Here is a 21,475-nt window from a genome sequence, read left to right as displayed (position 1 = left end):
CATCTGTCCAGAAGCCTTCACATATTTGCAAATTTGTTCTAAGTGTGATGTGCAAAACCAGACCAGTGAAAACTGCTTATAGGCTATTATATACTTCTCATATATTAGGTCATTCCCCTTTACATAATGCTACAAAAACTAGTGTTGCTTCTTTCTTATTCTGTCAGCTATTCTTTATGGTCAAGATAAAATACTCCTCACAAATAGACCAAACTTTCAGTATGACACCATATGCATTAGTGTTGTTGTTTTTTGCCAAAACCAACTTACTTATTTGAATTTCCCTTAGCATTTCATGTAGTATAGTAATTAATCTACATTGTTCATTTTCTTTTTTCTTGGTTACAAAATGCTGTTTCTGTGCAGCCATGCTTCATGACAGATCTTTGTGTATTAGAATAATGGATGCATAAAAGTGATAATTGATTAGCACTTTGGGCTAACATAAAAAGCATGATAACTGTTTGAGATACCAGCAAGATTTGCTGATTAGCTTGAACATTGCAACTTCATGCCAGCATTGTGCTCTAAATTACTATATTACTATCATTCAAAAATATTGAGAACAATGCAAATCATAAGAGGCCTGATTTTGCAGACTCTGTGTATAGTGAAGCATCTGGTTTTTATTTCCTTACATAATCTCCATGTGTCATTTGAAAAGCTGCTTTTGAGATAGGTGAGATTTTAGACCAAAGGTGAGAGCCTGTGCAAAGCAATTTATATACTGGAGATTAGTAGCATATCATTGTGTAAACTAAAACTGATTTTCTTATTCCACTAACTCTTAAAGGGGAGGATACCCTGTAAAGGCTGTTGTCAGGGAACTGCCATCGGAGGAACGGGAGGTGGAAGGGCTCATAGAGGCTGGGAGGGAGTCAGCAGCGAAAGCAGGGACCAGCAGGGGGAGAGAGGGGTCTCTGGAGGAAGGTCTCATGAATGCGGAGAGAGACGCAGCAGCTAAAGCAGGAACTAGCAGGGAAGAGGGAGGGATCAGGGACACGTCCAGCGAGAACAGCGGGGAGGTGTCAGAAGCTCCCATAGGGAGACCCATTCTTCGCCGGAAGCTGCCACGTCGTGAGTCCAGAAGACGCGTTTCCGTTAAGGAGCTTCTATGCTGGAAGCGCTTCCGCAAACAACCACTGTCGGAATCTACAAGTGACTAGGGCAGACATGTTTGAGGAGCTCTGTCACACACAGAGGTTTGTGGAGTTGCACAAACTCTGAGGGACCACGATTTTACGCACAAGCAGCTAAATCATCCCATCACAGCATTCCGACAGTCTTTGTAAGCTGCCTGTGCAGGAGAAGGCATCATGAGCGACCCAGCCAGAGCCGGAGAGGCAGGAGTTGGAACGGGTCCAAGCTTGGAAGATAGGTACCGAGCGTTGGAAATCCAATTGGCGCTGCAGACGGCTAGGCTTGAGGAGAGAAGGGCTCAGGATGCAGACAAGAAGGGGAGAGCCACCCAGTTCAACAGAAAGGTACCAGGATTGGTGCAGAAATTTGGGGGGGACCCCAAGGACTATCATGCCTTTAGAACAGAGATGCAATATGCCCTCAATGTGCAGTTTGATGAATTCCCTGACGAGGAATCGCGAGTGGCTTTTGTGATTGGGCATCTTGAAAAGGGGGCGAGAGACTGGGTTAGGCCCCTGATGGCAACGCACAATGACGTCCTAAAGGACACCATGAAGTTCTTTCGTGCAATGGATCTCATGTTTTCCAGCGATATTGAGGAAGGAGTGGTGCGCAGACAGCTAATGGCTTGCAAGCAGGGAAGCCGATCTGTCCGTGAGTACTGGACTGAGTTCACTGTGCTGGTTCACAGATTGGGGTGGGACTTATCGGCGGCACCCATTCAAATGCTATTTGAAGAAGGTCTGGCTTCGGCTGTGAAAGACGAACTGTCCCGGGGTCCTAGGGTGGATTCCATGGATCAGCTGACTAAATCTGCGCTGACCATAGGAGCACGCCAGGAGGCGAGAGCTTTGGAGAGGCGGGAAGGGAAAGGGGAACGCTGGAAGGAGTTCCGCATTCCTGAGATTCCAGAGACAACTTTCCCGCCGGCAGAGCCGATGGAAATCGGAACAGCGCGCGCGCGCGCAGTTTCAAAGCCCAGTGAGGGGGCTAAGAAGGAGGGAAAAGGCGCCCGGAAATGCTATCTCTGCCAACAGCCAGGCCACTTTGCCAGAGTCTGCCCCCAGAGGAAGGAATGGCAAGGGATGGTGGGAGCTGTTGAGGGAAGAGAGCAGGGAGAACCGGAGCAGGTAAAAGCCAACGCCTGGTTGCCACAGTAGGGGCACAGCAGCCAGGCCAAAGAGCAGTGAAAGTGCCCATGCCAGAAGCTCCTCAACCTGCTCTAGTGATTGAAGTGTCGCTAGAGCTGCAAAATGGACACCCCCTAAAGATAAAGGCGCTGTTGGACTCAGGCAGCTCCTGCAATTTTATGAGCAAAGAGTTTGCTGCTGAACACCAGATACAGACGATCCCTTTAAGCAACCCCCTGCAGGTGACCACGATCGATGGCAGGGAGTTGTTGGGAGGAGGAGTCAGCTTGCAGACCGTCCCAATGATAATGAGGGTGGCAAGGCACACAGAACTGATAGCGTTTAATGTGGCCACCTTGGGAGGCGCTCCCATTATTTTGGGAATGAGCTGGCTAGCGCTACATGATCCGCTGGTGGGCTGGCATCAGAGAGTGGTTTCCTTTGGTTCAGCACATTGCTTAGAACACTGCAAAGGGGAAAAGGGTTCAGCAGGGGCCCAAGCCACCCTAGCAGGGACAGAAGTAATGGAGAAGGTGAAGGTACCACCACAATACGCAGATCTCAGCGACGTGTTCAGCGAGAAGGAAGCTGACCAACTACCCCCGCATAGGCCCTTTGACTGTCAGATCAATTTACTCCCTGGAGCACAGCTTCCTGTAGGCAAGTTGTATGCCATGTCAGACAGAGAAATGCAGGAGTTGCGAGAGTTCATTGACAAGAACCTGAAGAGAGGCTTCATCAGAGAGTCCAAGGCAGCGGGGGGTAGCCCAGTGTTTTTTGTGGATAAAAAGAACACGGACAAGCCGAGACTTGTGTGTGACTTCAGGGGGTTAAATGCAGTGACAGAACCAGTGGCTTTCCCTATGCCCAGGATTGATGACATTTTGACCAGGGTGCGGAAGGGAAAGATTTTTACAAAGCTGGATCTAAGGGGGGCGTACAACCTGATACGTATAAGGAAAGGGGATGTTCACCCCTTTGGGGGCATTTGAATATCTCGTTATGCCATTTGGATTACAAGCAGGCTCAGCGTGCTTCCAATCGTTTATGAACCACGTACTGGGGCCTTTGCTTTACAAGAATTGCGTGGCCTTCCTAGATGACGTGTTGGTGTATTCGGAGAATGAGGAGCAGCATGTGAGAGACGTCAGAGAAGTGTTGAGCAGGCTGCAAGCCAACAGGCTGTGGGTGAAACTGGAGAAGTGTCAGTTTCATACCAAGGAGGTGGAATTCCTGGGGTACCGCCTGTCAGACAAGGGATTGGCCATGGATCCCGGCAAGGTCCAGGCAGTGCTGGAATGGAAAACACCCAAAACCAAGAAGGATGTGCAGAGGTTCCTAGGGTTTGGAAACTTTTATCGTAAGTTCATCCGAAACTTTGCACACCTGACGGCGCCCATTACGGACTGTCTCAGCAGTAAGAAGAAATTTGTTTGGACTGCGGAGGCGGAGCGAGCGTTTGAGGAACTGAAAAGGGCCTTCGCCTCTGAAGGACAACTTCTGCATGTGGATTTACAAAAAAGGCTGAGGGTCGAAACAGACGCATCTGACAGAGCCATAGGGGTGGTGCTTCTTCTTCTGCAGCCAGGGAAGGAGGAGTCAGAGTGGAGACCGTGTGCCTTCTTTTCGCGAAAGCTGAACAAATCCGAGAGGAACTACACGGTGTACGACCGGGAACTTCTTGCTATTCATGAGGCTTTCCGGAGATGGAGGCACCTGCTAATTGGTGCACAACATAAGGTGCAAGTGTGCACGGACCATAAGAACCTAGAGTATTGGAGAACTGCGCGAGTGCTCAACCAACGGCAGTTGAGATGGGCCCAGGAGTTCTCCAAATTTAACTTTGAGATTTGTTACGTGCCAGGACCAGAGAACGTTAGGGCGGACGCTCTCTCACGCAAACCTGAATATTTGGAGGGGGAGGGAGCACCCGAAGAAACCCATGTCATTCCAGAGGACCGCTGGGTGTGTGGGGCGGCATTGGTGGGGCAAAGGGAACTGGTAGAGGGAACGGTGCATGATGAATACGCCCAGGACAAACTCAGGGGTCTCAGGAGGGAGGGAGACAAACCCGGGGGTTTTGAGGAGAGAAACGGGGCGTTGTATTACAAGGGAGCGTTATATATACCTGAAGGTGAATTGAGGGAGAAGGTACTCAAGCAACTGCACGATAGCCCCACAGCAGGGCATTTTGGGCAACACAAAACCATGTGGCTGGTTACCAGGGAATTTTGGTGGCCCAAGGTCAGGGAAGATGTGCGGGAGTATGTGAGAGGGTGTGACCAATGCCAACGAGCCAAGGGGGAGAGGCGGGCACCGGCAGGGTTGTTAGAACCACTACCCACACCTGAAAGACCATGGGAAACAGTGGCAATAGATTTCATGACTGATCTGCCAAGGTCCAGAGGGAAAACAGCCATCATGGTTGTGGTAGACCTGTTAACCAAAATGGCCCACTTTATAGCCTGCTCACATGCGGTCACGGCAGAAGAAACCGCTAAATTGTTTGTAGAAAATGTGTTTAGGTTGCATGGCGCCCCCTTGAGGGTGGTTTCAGACCGAGGGAAACAATTTACTTCCAGGTTCTGGAGGAAGCTCATGAGCTTACTGCATGTAGAGGTTAATTTCTCAACTGCCCGGCATCCTGAAACCAATGGGCAGGCGGAAAGAGCTAATGGCGTCCTCCAGCAATATTTGAGGTGTTATGTGAATGACAGAGAGAATGATTGGGTGGAGAAGCTGGCGTTGGCAGAATTTGCCTACAACAATGCAGAGAACGTGTCCACGGGGATGAGCCCCTTTTTGGCTAATTACGGGTGCCATCCCCGAGCCTTCCCAGGGGGGGAAGGGGAGAACTGGAGCGTTCCAGCTGCAGAACAGTTCGTAGAAGAAATGGAAGCGATCCATTGCCAGCTCCAACTTAACTTAAACAGGGCCAAGGAGGAATATAAGAGGCAGGCAGACAAAAACAGAAGAGAAGGTGAAACCATTAGGGTGGGGGATCAGGTGTGGCTGTCAACCCAAGGGTTACCATTCAAAGGGGGTTGTAAGAAGTTAAGACCCAAAAGACTGGGCCCATTTGAAGTCACGCAGCAGGTCAACCCAGTGGCTTTCAGACTCCGGTTACCGAACCACATGAAGCTGCACCCAGTTTTCCACAGGTCGTTGCTGTCACCGTATAAAGGGGACAGAGAAGGGAGGGTCACTAGGGGGCCAGCAATGGAGGAGAAGGAACACAGCTACCATGTAGCGGAGATTCTCGATTCCAGGTGGAAGGGAGATCAAGTAGAGTATTTGGTAATGTGGGAAGGGGAACCGGAGTCGGAAAACACCTGGGTCATGGCAGAGGATGTAGATGACGAGGTTTTAATAGAAACTTTTCATCAGAGGTTCCCACGTAAACCTCAGCCAGTGGCGAGGTTCCGGAGGGAATACTTTGCCACCACCGACGAAGAAGAAGAGTTGGAGGGGTTCCCTGATTCCGAGGAGGAGGAGGATTCAGCGAGCCGGAACGAAGACCGATGGAGGGAAATGTTCGAGACGTCTGAAGATGAAGAGGATTCTTTTCGGGGTTTTATCTCCTCACCGCCCAGAGGAGAGAGAATGGGCGGGGGGGAAGGGGGCCCTGGAGGGGAGGTGGATGTCAGGGAACTGCCATCGGAGGAACGGGAGGTGGAAGGGCTCATAGAGGCTGGGAGGGAGTCAGCAGCGAAAGCAGGGACCAGCAGGGGGAGAGAGGGGTCTCTGGAGGAAGGTCTCATGAATGCGGAGAGAGACGCAGCAGCTAAAGCAGGAACTAGCAGGGAAGAGGGAGGGATCAGGGACACGTCCAGCGAGAACAGCGGGGAGGTGTCAGAAGCTCCCATAGGGAGACCCATTCTTCGCCGGAAGCTGCCATGTCGTGAGTCCAGAAGACGCGTTTCCGTTAAGGAGCTTCTATGCTGGAAGCGCTTCCGCAAACAACCACTGTCGGAATCTACAAGTGACTAGGGCAGACATGTTTGAGGAGCTCTGTCACACACAGAGGTTTGTGGAGTTGCACAAACTCTGAGGGACCACGATTTTACGCACAAGCAGCTAAATCATCCCATCACAGCTGTGTAGGCTAAAGTCAAAAGCCCCACCACACTAGGGCCTTTGCTTAAATGTGCCTTTGGTCCTCGACAAAATAAACTTTCATTCGTGATACATGGTATATATTGGTTTGGTTGAAGCTTAATATTTTAAAAGCAGAAGGCAGCAGTGCCTATTGTGTACAATAAGGAGCCGTGGAATTTTTCTTTTGTTTTCAGATCAGAAGCAGCTCACCCAGTGGGACAGAGCTGCAATGCTAGATCCCCGGCAGTAGCGTCACTACTGCTTACGAGTAGGGAGAGGCTGGGTCTGTGTGAGCACACCAGAAGGTTCTGTGTTGACTCCACCCTTGCAACCTTAGCCCCCCTGCTACATCAACTCTCTCCATTCTGGAAAGCAGCCACATCCTCATTGTTGGGAAGTTTTGTTTCAAATAATAATAATAATAATAATAATAATAATAATAATAATAATAATAATAATAATAATAATAATAATAATACTTTTCAATAGAGCAAAATACAGATGTCAGCAATGCTACCTGTCCCACCAGTTAAGCCTCTTGTCTTTATTAGTAGAACAGAATTCCAAAAATTGCTTGAAAACATTTGGGGAGGGTTGTTGGGGGGCATTGTGTGTGTTTGTGAGTGAACCAGTGGTGTTGCCAGCTGTCCCTTTTTTGTATTGGTGCTGCCCTATGGACAGTTTAAGAACTATATAGCATTATTATATAAAGGACTATATACAAAAGGCGTTAAAGCTCACATTTCTCTCTCTCGCCTTGGTTTGTCATGTAAGTTGTGTTTTAGTATTGTGTTGCTGTTTTTAAAATTATACTAGCAGACGCAAAAATGGAAATTAAATGGATTGAATAAAAAAAACTGCACAGAAGGGAAATAGTCGGATATTGTGCTCTGCAAATGCTTGGACAAGAGTTAGCACAGTAGTTCACATGCGTTATAGTAGGTTCTGTAGCATGCTTCTGCTTGTACAACCTCTTGCAGAAGTGGAAGGAAAAAAATGTCAAGTTTCACTTTTCCTATGCAATACTTTGAATACTCTCAAGCAAAGGGGATATCTGTCCTCTGCTGAACGGAAGACAGCTTTTGCATCTGATAGCACATGTTTGAATTCAACCAAATGTGTGCTTATTCCCAACTATTTTATAGCAAACCTCTCAATGTCAAGAAGTAAACTGTTCAGTCTCTCTACCAATAAATAGCTGGGACTAACAGCATTCTCTCTAAAACCAGAAAGATGAAATGGCAGAACAGAGTTCATTCAAAATATTCATGGAAAGGAATATAGTGAGGAAGAAGCCTTGCAAAACTAGAACTTTTTCACTGACCATCATACATAAAAGTGACAGTGAATTTCATGTTATACAAGCTGGAAAATTGTGAAGGGGCAAAAGGAGTGCCTTAAAGTCCGGTTAAAATGTACAGAGAAATTTGTGCAAAGTTCAAGGATGAGCTTATTTGTTTTCTGCCAGCTATTCATTCCTCTGTCAGGACTCTGGTCTCACAGTCTCGTATTTTTTATGATTCCGACTAAACATCAGAAATAACTTTCTGATGGTGTGGGCAGTTCAACAGTGGAACAGACTCTCTTGGAAGGTGGTGGACTCACCCTCGTGGCAGCTTTTAAGCAGAAGTTGGATGGACGTCCTTCATGGATGCTTTAGTTGATATTGCTGCATTGCAGGGGGTTGGACTAATTCATTCATTCATTCATTCATTCATTCATTAAATTTGCATACTACCTTCACCCTTAGCTCTCAAGGTGGTTCACAGCAAGAGAATACAAGATCAAAATACAAAATACTTAATAAAAACAAAAACAAAAGAAGTCAATAACCCCCTTCCCCTTCCCCTCTTGGAAGTCTCTTCCAGCTCTACAATTATATGGTCCTTTGTCTTCCATCCATTTAGTTCTAACACTTAACTGATGGGCACCCTTCATAGCATGAGCATGATGAGCTTATGCTACCCAACAGCTACTTGGTTGATGCAGTCCAAGTGTTTCTGGTCCTTGCTTGTTTTCTTCCAAGAAAAAAGTGAGAATGATTTTTAATGTTAGCTTGGCAAAAGGCCCAGTAAAGTCATTTGATGCATTAAATCAATAGCTCCTTAATTGTGCAACAGATGAGACTACTTATGTGACATGATGGTTTCCTGTTAAATTGGCTGCTCAGGCTTTAAGCTACTTTTGTCATGAAGCATAATTAATCTTGTCATGAAGCCAGGTAGTCAAGTCATGTAGAACCTTGGGAGAATCTGCTTGTTTTTTTTGCTGAGAATATTATTTTACAAATAACTCAACTGAGGATAGAGACATTTTTAGCAAATGATAATGTATCAGAAACGTCCTTTCTGTTTCCACAAAATGCATGTATGTTTACTGAACATATCTTGTTGAAAGCTTCCTTTTTTTCAACTGCAGGTGATTGTTTTCTTTGGGATAAAGCAGGGGTTTCCAGCCTACAGTCCATGGACCACAAGTGGTCTGCAAGCTGCATCCAAGTGGCTGTGGCATGTCCACGTTAAATAATCATATTTATTTTAATTGTGTTTTTATCGCTTCTTTCATTCTTTTATCTATTTTGTTACAATTTGAATTATTTGGAATACAAATCGTAATGCAATAGAATACAAAAAATAAAATAATTCATGAAAATACAATTACAAATCATACAGCATCTAGCACATCACATTTGCTGCAACAGACAGAAAATCATTAAGTGCTCTGCCAAGACAGGCAGCAAGTGCTGGTGGGAACCCTTAGGATAAACAAATAACATTTTGTTTAATAGCATGCTCCACCTAGTGGTCAACATGTTGCTAAGGAAACTGTCTCAGGTTTGAGACAGACAGTTTTTAAGAAGAGCTGAGTAACTTGCTTCACATGGTGCAAACACACTTTTTAAAATCCAAATTTTGCCTGCAGATTTTGCAGGGTTTTGAACATGATAAAACAGAGGCAAAAGTAGCCTGAGTAAGTACACCATGAAAGGGCATCACTCTTTCAAATGGCTGTCAACTCTGAAAAAATTGTTAAAGGCTATTGTGGCCTATGAGATTATACACATACTTGTTTGCTTCAATTAAATAAAGGAATTCTAAAGTTGGATTTTGTGAAACCTTGACTTTAATAATAGCTGCATTCTCATTTAATACTTAATGAAACAATTTTTCTCAAACAGTCTTGCATCTGATCAGTCCCTTATTCGCCAAGTGCCCAGTCATTCCATATCTTTTCCTGAGAATTATCATACCTTGCCAAAGAATACCAGGCAGCCTTCAGGAAGTTCACCGCCCTCAAATCGCAATCTGCCAAGTGACTACAAGTATGCTCAAGACCGGGTTAGCCACTTGAAGATGTCCCATGATGAGAGACGAGCTAACAAAGATGGTACTGTGTGGCAGCTGTATGAGTGGCAACAGAGACAGCAGTTTAAACATGGCAGTCCCACAGCACCTATTTATATTGGTTCTCCAGACTTTACAGACCGTGGTAAGGGAAGAAGTTCATTAGATGTTCCACGTTCAGTTTCTGTTCCCCCATCTCCTTCTGATATACCACCACCTGGGCCCCCTAAAATTTTTCCACCTCGAAGACCACACACTCCTGCAGAAAGGGTTACTGTCAAACCATCTGATGAGAGACCAATGATAGATGTTCCTTTTGCTGGATCACCCATGAAGATTCGAAGTCAAACTATTAAAGTGAGTAAATTTTACTGATATATTTTTCAGACTTTACTAATGAGGTGTAATAGAATTACCCTGCAACGTTTCTAAGTACTAGCCTTTAGATTATTTGATCAATGTTCACTGTCAATATTCTTACATTATCCACTGAAACTTGTATTTTCAAAGCCAGGATTTATGTCCTCAGTGCTTGGCCAGTTGCAGGTTGAGCAAAATTTGTTTCAAAAAGACACGTGATGCCCTGGCAAGGTGAAGTGAATGAGATGCAGCCTTTGTCATATATATATATATATATATATATATATATATATATATATATATATGCTTTCGTAGATTTTCACGGGTACAGGAATGTAGGTTTTGGTGTCTTCGGGTGTCTTCCCGTGTAAGAGTTGGGGTGTCTAGGCGACGTTTCGACGAGGTCTCACTCGTCATCTTCAAAGATGACGAGTGAGACCTCGTCGAAACGTCGCCTAGACACCCCAACTCTTACACGGGAAGACACCCGAAGACACCAAATGAAGATGACGAGTGAGACCTCGTCGAAACGTCGCCTAGACACCCCAACTCTTACACGGGAAGACACCCGAAGACACCAAAACCTACACATATATATATATATATATATATATATATATATATATATATATATATATTTGCTTTCGTAGATTTTCACGGGTACAGGAATGCAGGTTTTGGTGTCTTCGGGTGTCTTCCCGTGTAAGAGTTGGGGTGTCTAGGCGACGTTTCGACGAGGTCTCACTCGTCATCTTCAGGCTGGTGCTTTCGGCTTCTTGTTACTAGAACAGAGCAGGATCTCAGTGTTTGAGTTCCTATAAATACTGTTGAGGGGGTGTGGTGTATAGCCTCCAACGTTCTGGGCAGAGAGGGAGTTCCCAGGTTAGTGTGCCTTTTCTTCTTTTGTTCCTTAATTACTTGAGGGATATCTTGAGTGATTTCTTGAGTGATATTCTGAGTACCAGAATATGACCCTCCTAAGTGGTACTCAGAATATCACTCAAGAAATCACTCAAGATATCCCTCAAGTAATTAAGGAACAAAAGAAGAAAAGGCACACTAACCTGGGAACTCCCTCTCTGCCCAGAACGTTGGAGGCTATACACCACACCCCCTCAACAGTATTTATAGGAACTCAAACACTGAGATCCTGCTCTGTTCTAGTAACAAGAAGCCGAAAGCACCAGCCTGAAGATGACGAGTGAGACCTCGTCGAAACGTCGCCTAGACACCCCAACTCTTACACGGGAAGACACCCGAAGACACCAAAACCTGCATATATATATATATATATATATATATATATATATATATATATGGCTAGATGATGTATGGAAGCATCACATGACTATAAACATGTTAACTCTACATTTACTGAGTCAGTGACTCTGTGTAAATTTATTTGGTTGAATTCAGGACGCCAAGGCACTTAGTGCCCACTGAAATCAGTAGGAACTAAATTAATCATGGGTAACTTCATATTGGTTTCAGTGCAACCTAAGTGCAACTAAATTAGTCTGGTTCTAACCCTTTAAGTTTAAAAGGTTATATTTTTCTATGTAAAAAATGATGAGGAAAAATGTCTTTTGGAGGTAAAGCAGTATAAATATGACACTGTAGATCATATATTATTGTAGGCTTTATACTGAGAGACCCAGAGACTGGTAAGTCACCACAGGCACAAAGATTCATTCCCTGGCTCCAGGAGATACCATCCTATATATCTCTTGGAAGTCTGTCCATTGTGCCCACTTAGGTGACCCTGTTTGTTGCTCTTTTTATGCCCTTTAACTAAACCATGCTTCATGCATTATTCACATGACAGCAGGGGAGGGCTTACATAACTATAGCATAGAAAGCTGCCTTATTTCGAGTCAGATTATTTGTTCATCTAGCTCAGTATTGGCTGCATCAAATGGCAATTTAAGTCAATCCACCTTGATGCAAGGATGGGAAGTGTGAATTTGAAGGGTTTAAGAAAAGAAAATTCCATTTTAAATTACTCTTTAATACTGCCTTTCCATTTATACAGAACTCAGCACACGTAGATAGGCGTTCCATGCCTACAATGGGATATATGACCCACACTGTAAGTGCTCCAAGTTTGCATGGGAAATCGGTACGTATAAGCATTTCTAGTTTCCTTCCCCTTCTATGTACCAGCTGAATTTACTAGAACTTCTAAGGATGTCTGAGTCCGAAACACTCTTTATTGATTTTTCATGTCTTGTTAACGGAATCTAGTAACTTGAACTTCCTGGCTCTAAATGTGGCCTACGTTCAACTGCCATTGAAGTCATTATAAGCGGAACTGTTCATGGAATTTGCTTTTGTGTTTTCTGACATTAAAGTACAATATTCCAATCAAAGACAAAAATACAAACTGGTTGCTTAACTGTGTCAAATATACATTTTCTGGGCACCTTAGGTGAAGAATTATAGCTACAGTGACTCTCCCTGAAAACTGCTAATTTCCTCTTTACAATGTGTCCAAATACCTACAGCCTGAAGAGCTAACATTGCTTCTCATTCGATTAAGGAGACATCAGGCTAAGTTGGCTAGTATACGAAATTACACAATCGCCCAATTACTACAGCACTTGCCAACTAATTCCTCTTACCAGGTCAGCTGCTGATTGGCTCATTTGTGCTGTATATGATATTCTGTGACTCTGCAAGTGCTTCACTGGTACCATGCTCAAGTCTGTGCTTTCTTGCCCATTCTTCAGTATGTTCAAGTCCCCAGTTCATTCATAGTTTTACTTTGCTCTGGCATGTGCTGGAGATTGTAAGCATTTTTTTAACTATAGGATGCTGTTGCATATGAATAACTGCTATTATTTTGCTTTGATGTTTGTTTTTGTGATTGTTGCCTTAAAAATCCGTTCAAGAGGCAAGCTTACTAACTTGCAGATTTATTAATTTTGGCTGAAAAAAGTAAGCTTTTCCACTCATTCTTGATGGAAGTGGCTTAATTCACCACATGCTGCTTGTCCCCCCCCCCCAAACTGAAATATATTAAGGAACTAGAGAGGGTATCTGTATTAGCTCAGCATTGTGTCAGCTATTTGTGTGTCCATTACTTTATCATAATCTAGTTGTCTTTTTGCACCATATACCAGTAACAATCAAAGGCAGCAGTATAACAATAACTCTACTTTGAATGAATAATTATCAGATTTGATATGTTTTAAGCTAGGAGCTTTAGTTTATAGTTTAGGATAAAATTATTTGTGTCACAAAGATGTGCCTCATGGAGCATGAAATAGTAGTCGTCTCTGTATATTATTTGAAAATTAAAACTAAAAATATTTTGTCCATCAGTTACACTAATTAGATGAAAGTAATAGATACAGTGATAAATATTTTTAAAACAAAGAATTAATACTTCTATCAAGGAAAAATTTTACATGGTGAATTTAATGAAGATGTTTTCATATCTTCCTCATAAAAAGGTCTTGATAATTTTAAATAATTTTAAATGTACAAGTGATTTTGATAGCCCTGCATGTTAGCTAACTGCGTAGAAAGGAAAATAATCTGTGATCTTGATGTTTGTAAGGTTGATGAAGATGATGTGCTGCCATTGATGCACTGTATTCATTTGTCATTCAACCATAAACATCAGTGTGTTAATGATAAGTCTTCCTAGATAGCTAGTTTATCATGTATATGCTTTTGCAGAAGTTCCCAGAAGTACTTGCTAGTTAGTTACAGAGTTCAGTATTGCAATAGATTGTTCTATATTCTTTTTATGTACTTCCATTTGCAGGCTGATGATACCTACATCCAGCTGAAGAAAGATCTTGAATATTTGGATTTGAAGGTAAAACATGTTCGTATAAAATATTTTAGTATTTTACAGTTGATCTATCCTCTATATACAACCCTCATTAGTGTATTTATGTTATAGTATCAGTTTTCAATCCTTTGATATTCTGATTTCTTTTTTCTGTAACTGGAGTAAATTTTAAATGTAAAATACACTGGATATACAGTATAACATGACATCAAAACAACCTCTTTATTTTGGAGAAAATCGGAGAGCCTCATGCACTACTTGAAGGCACATCCACTCATGCAAGGAAATGTATTTTTGCCAGTTCCCCCTTCTTCTGCACCCCCATGTCACAACATATTTGTGCCAGGGGCTCAATTTTATCAGCTGCTAATAAACAGATGGTAGTGCTTGCTTCTTACTCTTTAATTCTATTTCTGCTAAAAACTGCCTGTTTTACTAATAATTATTTATTCCCTTATTTGTCTACAATATTTGTATTACCTTATTTGCTATCAGTTCCAAAGTCAGCTCCTAATAACGCAAAACACTAACAATGTAGGTTACATTAATAATAATATAAATGCCACCATAAAAATCCTTCATTAAAAATGGCAGCAACAGTAAAACTAGCAACAAAAAACGCAAAGCAAATAAAAAGCACCAATTTGACAAATGTTTATCATGACATTCTGGTACCTTCAATAGTTTGGTTTAGGAGTAGGAATAAAAATTAAATATAACAATGTTAACTAGAGTTAAATGTGAATGCAGATACATGTTAATAATACTGTAATGTTTTACATGTTTAATCAGAAATCAGAGTGCTTGTATTTAATGATGCTTACTCCCAGATATGCGTGCAATTTATGCACTCACCTTAATTCTATTAGGACAGAAAAATAGAAATAAGTTTCTGAACTTACCTTAACCTAGGCTATGTTTTCTGTTAGGAAATATTTCCAAAGCAAATCTTTGGGGAGATGTGATTTCCTGATACTAAAAATAAAGGCTGTGGTTTGTGAAACAACACAACTGTCATTTGAAGCTATTTGTTTGCAATATGCTCCGTACAGACCTAATTGAAACCCACAGTTAAGGGTGGCAGGGTAAAATTGTTTGCAAAGGGGAAGAATATAGAAAATAGAAAAGGCACATGCCTATAGCCTGTTATTAGTTCCCTAACCATAGTTCAAATGTATCTGGTAACATAGTCATAATGATACAGTATTTGCCCCTGGTCAGAGCAGATACATTTGATATTGATATAATGATATTTGCCCCAAAGCAATACATTTTCTTAGAGTTTCTGGACTGCACATAAAAAACAAAGACATATTTGAAAGGTTTATTTTTAAAAGTATTCCAAGATAGAAGGTTCCATTTTGAAGTTGTTGTTCTCTGCTTGAAGGTAAGTGGATGAGATATAGCTTTTTATTTTTTAAATACAGTTCAACATACGATATGAAAGAAACAAAAACATAACATATATTAATTAAGCAGAACAAAACAGATACAGCAGCAGTTAACTAAACAGTGTTTAAAGGTAGTAGGAAAACATTTCCAAATTTATTCTCACCAAAAGATTGTGTAAACAAGACTCTGTGTCATCAGCATATTGATGGCCCCCCCACCTCAAATCTCTGAAAAAGTTATGCAGATGTTAAATGGCATGGAGGACAGAGTAGACCCATCTTTACCTCAAAATGTACATTGCATAGGAGAGAGCAGAAGCCTCCTGCCGCTGCCCCACATTGCTTTGTGGAACCACCTTGCCAGGTTGGACTGGAACACAGTGCTTCTGATTCCCATCCCAGATTCTAATATAACTTTAGCTTTCCTTAGAGATATTGGGGGGGGAGCGGAGCTGGGCAATGTTCCTCAAGCCCCTCTTCTTCACAGCTTCTATTCATAGAATCTTAGAATTGGAAGGGACCCAAGGGTCATCTAGTCCAACCCTCTGCAATACAGGAATCAACTAAAGCATCCATAACAGGTGGCCTCCCACCTCTGCTTTAAAGCCTCCAAGGAAGGAGAGTCCACCATCTCTTGTGAGAGTCGGTTCACTGCCAAACAGCTCCCACTGTCAGAAGGTTCTTTCGAATGCATAATGGGAATTGCCCAACATCCAATGTTCAAACAAAATCCTGAATACCTAAAAATCCTAACATATCCATACCATTGTGTCTCTCAAGCAGAAAGCAGATATGCTCAGGAAAAGCATGTCTGAATGATAACAGATTGTAATGATCTGATTTAGACAGCCATTACTTTTCTAGTGCAACCTCATACATTACCACTCAGAAATAAGTTGCATTGAGTTCCATGGAACTTGTTCCCATGGAAGTAAGCATAGGATTGCAGTGTTAAATTCTAGAGATAGTTAACTTGCTCCCATGGAAGTAAGCATAGGATTGCAGTGTTAAATTCTAGAGATAGTTAATGTTAAATATCTAACATTCACCTCTTTAAAATATTCTATATATTTTGTATGTATATATATTGGCTAGCATGGGCACCATTTCATGTAACATACAGTTATTCTGATGATGGAATATCAAGGTAACTGTTGAGTCTTGTAATGGTTTTTGTTTTCTGTGTTTATGAATTGGGTACAGTCAGTGCTTTTTTCTGGGTGTACACAGGGGTACGCATACCCCTAAACATTTTGTGAACCTAAGTTTGGCCTCATTGAGGGGCAGTATTTCAATATGAGTAGGTAAATGAGAGTACCTCTAAACATTTTTTAAGAAAAAAAGCACTGGGTACGGTATGTTTTGAAGAGTGTTGCTTTAAAAGCAGCTGCAGCATGAGTGATACTGTAAATGTTAAGTTTATAGTTCCTTGGTAGCCACTAATTTTTGTTGGTGGAGTTTGAAATAATGCTTTGTATGATATGCTGCATAGAATAAATTCAGTTCCTACTTTTTGACCAACAGTTGACAATATTAAAGACATGAAGGTGTGGAAAATAAGGTGAAGGAATTAATGTATATGCAGCCAATCAAGATGTAAAAAGAACTGTCATAGAATGCTGGATGGGAAGTCAAATAGAATTACTGTATAAGAATAGAAAAAAGGTGTAATTGTAAAACTTGAAAACTTTTTTTAAAAATAAAAAAAATTAAAAAGAATAAATTCAGCTCCTAGATCAAGGCAAATTCAAGTTAGCCTGAGATACTCTCTTGCGCTGTTAATCTGAGGCTTGCCTTCTGTATATTGCCATCACAGCAGTATCCAAGCCCCTCAGAATGTAGAAGAGGAAGGGAAAAGGAAATAGAATATACAAGTAATTACCAACAAATAATCTAGAGAGGCTGCAATCACATTTTATCTGCAGCAATATCCTTCAGGTTTGGATGGCATGCACCCCGTGGCAGTCCTCTTGCTGCTGAAGGGATCCTGGGGTGATCTGGGCTTTAATATGATGCCATATCCTCCAGGGCTAATAATTCTTCCTTCCAGGATCCTTCCAGTGATGAAGGGCCACCAAAAGGGTCATTTGAAGAGGAAGACTAGCCTTAGAAGCCCTGAGAGTCCAGTTCCCTTTCTCACCTTTGCATTTAGTCTGTAGGGATTGTGGCCATCTGCTCCCTTTCAGCCTGTTCTTCTTTCATCCTCTCCCTCTGCAAGTTTTGGATATTTGGTGGAAGGAAGAGGGAGTCCCCAATATTTGTATGCAATGGTAGTAGGAGGTATGTTTTGTTGCTAAAGACTCTGTGCTTCCATGCCTTCCCAGTGTTTAGACACAAGGACACAAATAATGCACACAAATTGTGTTCCACACAAATAATGCACACAAATCATGTTTTCTTTATTCATTCATTGGAGGAGGTTAGTAGATAAACCTAATGCCCTGAATTTCTTAACTGTTATGCTAGCAATCAGAACATACTGAAGGCTGTTTCATATTAGGCATATATAGCTAGAATTTTTTCTATAAACAGTGTAGGAGACTGATCAGTACATTTTTTTATTTTGAGTCCCTAGTTTGTATTGTATTTGAAAGTTACAGAAAATCACCACTTATTACTTCCATTGTGAGCATCAGAACATAAGAGCTTGATGGATCTACAGTAGTCTAGCTTCTTGTTCTCACAGCGGCCAACCAGATGCAAGCAGGAGTTGAGCAATAGAGCACACTCTCTGGTTTCTAGCGACTGGTATTCAGAACCATAGTACTTCCTTTGACCATGAAAGCAGAGAATAGCTTCCATCATGGCTAATAGACATTGATAGACTTATCTAAGAATTTTCTCTAAGCCTCTTCTAAAGCCAACCGAGTTGATGACTATCACTGCGAGCTCCAGGGTTAAGTACGTGCTACATGAAGAAATCCTTTCTTTTATGTGTCCTGAATCTTCCAACATTTGGCTTCCTTGGATGTCCATGAGTTCCAAGGTTATGTGCGAGAGAGAAACTTTTCTCTCTCCACTTTCTCCATGCCATTCATAATTTTATAAACTTCAACCGTGTCACTACTCATTCACCTTTTTCTAAAGTCCCATATTGTGCAACCTTTTCTCTTGGGGGAGCTGCTCCATCTCCTTGATCTTTTTGGTTGCCCTTTTCTGAACCTTTTCCAACTCTACAATATCATTTTTGAGGTGAGGAGACAAGAACTGTACACAGTATTCCAAAGGCAGTCACACCATAGATTTGTATTATGATAACAGTTTTATTTTCAATTCATTTCCTAATGATCCCTAGCTTGGAATTTGCCTTTTTCAGAGCTGCCACACACCGGATTGACATCTTCATTCAGCTATCGACTATGACCCCAAGGTCTCGTTCCTGGTCATTCACTACCAGTTCAGACCACATAAGTGTAGATGTGAAATAAATATTTTTTGCTGCAAAGAATCTTTGGAGCATTTACATTGATTTGCGTTTTCCATTTTGACACTCATTCATTCAGTTTGGAGATGTCCTTTTGGAGCTCTTCACAATCTGTTTTTGTTTCAATAACTCTGAATTACCTAGTATCATCAGCAAACTTGGGAAAAGAGCACATGAGAAGCAAAAAATGCTTTTATGTCTCTCCCCGCCCCCCATCCCTCCTGCCACTCCAGTTTCTAAGAAATGTGTGTTAGTCAACTAACTGTATGGAGTGTTGAACTGCAGCAAGGAGAAGTCATGCTGCTAAAAATAATAGTATACATATATTTTTATTTTCCTGTTTTGTTGTTTATTGGCTTCTAGTGTCAACTTTTCCTCTGTAACAAGATATGTATTAAAATTTTGTTTGAAACAGATAAAAAATAATGGACCTCTGATCAACATGGTTTACAAAGTTCTAAAGAGCTCAGCACAAGGGTTACTATCCAGTATAAATGTAAGAGTGCCTGTAACGGAAATGTAACCATTCCATTGCTTTCTTCAATGGCAGTCAATGTTTAAGTGGCTAAGCATCCACAGGTGTCTCATGATACATACGACACCACAGCTTTCTGCAAGATGTGTGTTTTTGGAGGCTTTGTGCAATCTTATGGCTGGCACAGTACTGCTTGATTTCATTTTCTCATGTGTTGGAAACTAGTGGTGGTGATTCCATTTCTATAATTATGAAAATACAGAAGCATGCTAATTTTATTTTGATTTTGCTGCCTTGACAATGAGTTGATTTTATGTGTACTGTTATATGATATAAGTTGATGATATATTTTTTCCTTGGCTCACTGTGCACTGTATACCTTTTAGATTTCAGATCAGTTCCCTTGCTTGCATATTTGTTGTTATACTGATTACTTACATTCTGTTATACCAATATATAGTATGTGTTGCTTATCTTAGAAAGTTTTAAATCCACACAATATTCTAGGTGGCAGTTTAAAAGGAAATGGTGCTTTACTGCAATAAAAAAAAATCTAAATCTAAATATTGCCAAAAGGCAATAAGCCCTCCTGTATTTGATTATTTGGTTTCCATTTTATCAGTTTACAATGATGGGAACTTGAAGATGGAGCTGTGACAAATAGTCATGAATGGTAAATAGAACTAATAATAGTACTAATATTAATTCTAGCTTTTTTATAGTGCCTTCTGAATGTTCAAAGGCTTCACATACATTTTTCTCAGTAATCTTTGTAACGATCTTATACAGAAAGTCAGAATTATTACACCACCTTGCAGTCACATAGCTGCAGCTGAAACAGTACCTTTTCTAAGGCTACCTAGTGTAATAATGCACAAGGTGAGTTTTGAACAAGACATTTTCTGGCTGACTACTTGTTCTTGTTATACTAACTACTGTCTTCTGCCTCAAGAGTTAAATATCATTTTCATATCCTTTGGGTAAATCATGATGGCTTGGCCACTGAGGTGATTTCATGCGGTGAAAATAAAAATATATTTCAGTTGTAAAAAAACATTCATTATTACATTTCTTGTTTGGGTTTTGTATGTAGCATTTGTGAAATATGTAAATATACATATATGTACATGGGTGCATGTGCTGAGTAACTGGGAAACACTTCTTGTAGCACCAGATTTGTTACAGACGAGGCGTGAGGAACCTCAGACCTGGGATTGAATGCTTCCCTCCAGGCCCTCATATCTGACTGTTGGAAGTCTCCTCCAGCCACACCCCTCACAGGCCCTGCTTCATGCCCCAAGTATTTTGTGTGGCTGGAATGTGTCCTTGAACTCTGATAATGCCTCTTGCTTGCCTGGATGGGTGATAAAGAGATTGCCGGGAGGAGGGGGCGGGGCATGGGACTAGCCTAGTGTACAGATATAAAATTAGCATTCATTGTTCTGTTCGCTTTTGCCTCTAGCCCTGCCCATCCCTGCATGTCTCCCTTTAAATGTTGGCCAGAAGGGAATGCAGCCCTTAGACTAGGCCTATAGGGCTATAACCATGTTATAGGCCAAACATATACAGTGGTACCTCGGTTGAAGAACAGCTCTGTTTATGAACTATTTGATTTACGAACTCCGCAAAACTGGAAGTAGTGTCCCGGTTTGCGAACTTTACCTCGGTCTAAGAACGGAAGCCAAACGGTGGAAGGGCACTGGTGGCAAGAGACCTCATTGGTTTAAGAACGGTTTCGGTTTAAGAACTGACTTCTGGAACGAATTAAGTTTGTAAACCAAGGTACCACTGTATTCTATTCACTTGAGTATTTTGTCTGATCTATTAGGATGGTTGCACATTCCACTCCTGTCTCTACTACCCCCCCCTCCACTTTTCTATGGGTCTGCTCCCAATGCTGGGTCCATCCATCCATCCATCACATCCATCCATCACACTTTTTATCCTGTATAGTGCAGGAACTTAACACCTTATAGGGTCAGTATATTTCTCTTCCAGCTACCAGCAGCATATTGCAGGTGAACATTGTTTGCATAAGGAAATTTATCATTTGGAACCCAGCCAAATTTGAAAGAATTGTTGTGCATGTGGATCCTCCCTGAAACACTTTGGATCAGGGCCAATATATCAGGCTGCTATACCAGCAAAGAACTGGTGACATTTATGGGTATTAAAACAATTTAAAACAATGTGTTTTTGAAAAAAGCCCAAGAAACCTAGCCTTTGAAATAGAACCACAGGTGTTTATTTTTCAGCATTAAGAAATCAAAGAATTAGTTCTGGGAGGATGTAATCCAGCAAAATCTGCTGT

General features: G+C 41.7%; 1 protein-coding gene across 16 annotated transcripts in view; it reads left to right on the top strand.

Annotated features, from left to right (window-relative positions):
- Window positions 1-21,475, top strand: part of PLEKHA7 (pleckstrin homology domain containing A7) — a 165,891-nt gene that overhangs the window by 112,798 nt on the left and 31,618 nt on the right. For 12 of the 16 annotated variants that reach the window (XM_081204560.1, XM_081204567.1, XM_081204563.1 and 9 more), the window contains 5 exons: window positions 9,547-10,069; window positions 12,105-12,191; window positions 12,577-12,696; window positions 13,845-13,898; window positions 19,105-19,185. In XM_081204560.1, the coding sequence (XP_081060686.1) occupies window positions 9,547-10,069; window positions 12,105-12,191; window positions 12,577-12,696; window positions 13,845-13,898; window positions 19,105-19,185 (865 nt within the window). The remainder of the gene's footprint in view (window positions 1-9,546; window positions 10,070-12,104; window positions 12,192-12,576; window positions 12,697-13,844; window positions 13,899-19,104; window positions 19,186-21,475) is intronic. The other 4 variants (XM_081204566.1, XM_081204565.1, XM_081204553.1 and 1 more) reach the window with 3 other exon arrangements.

The sequence above is a fragment of the Podarcis bocagei genome (assembly GCF_964188305.1).
Source record: "Podarcis bocagei genome assembly, chromosome: 1".
Taxonomy (NCBI): domain Eukaryota; kingdom Metazoa; phylum Chordata; class Lepidosauria; order Squamata; family Lacertidae; genus Podarcis; species Podarcis bocagei.
This window is presented reverse-complemented; position numbering and strand designations above follow the sequence as displayed.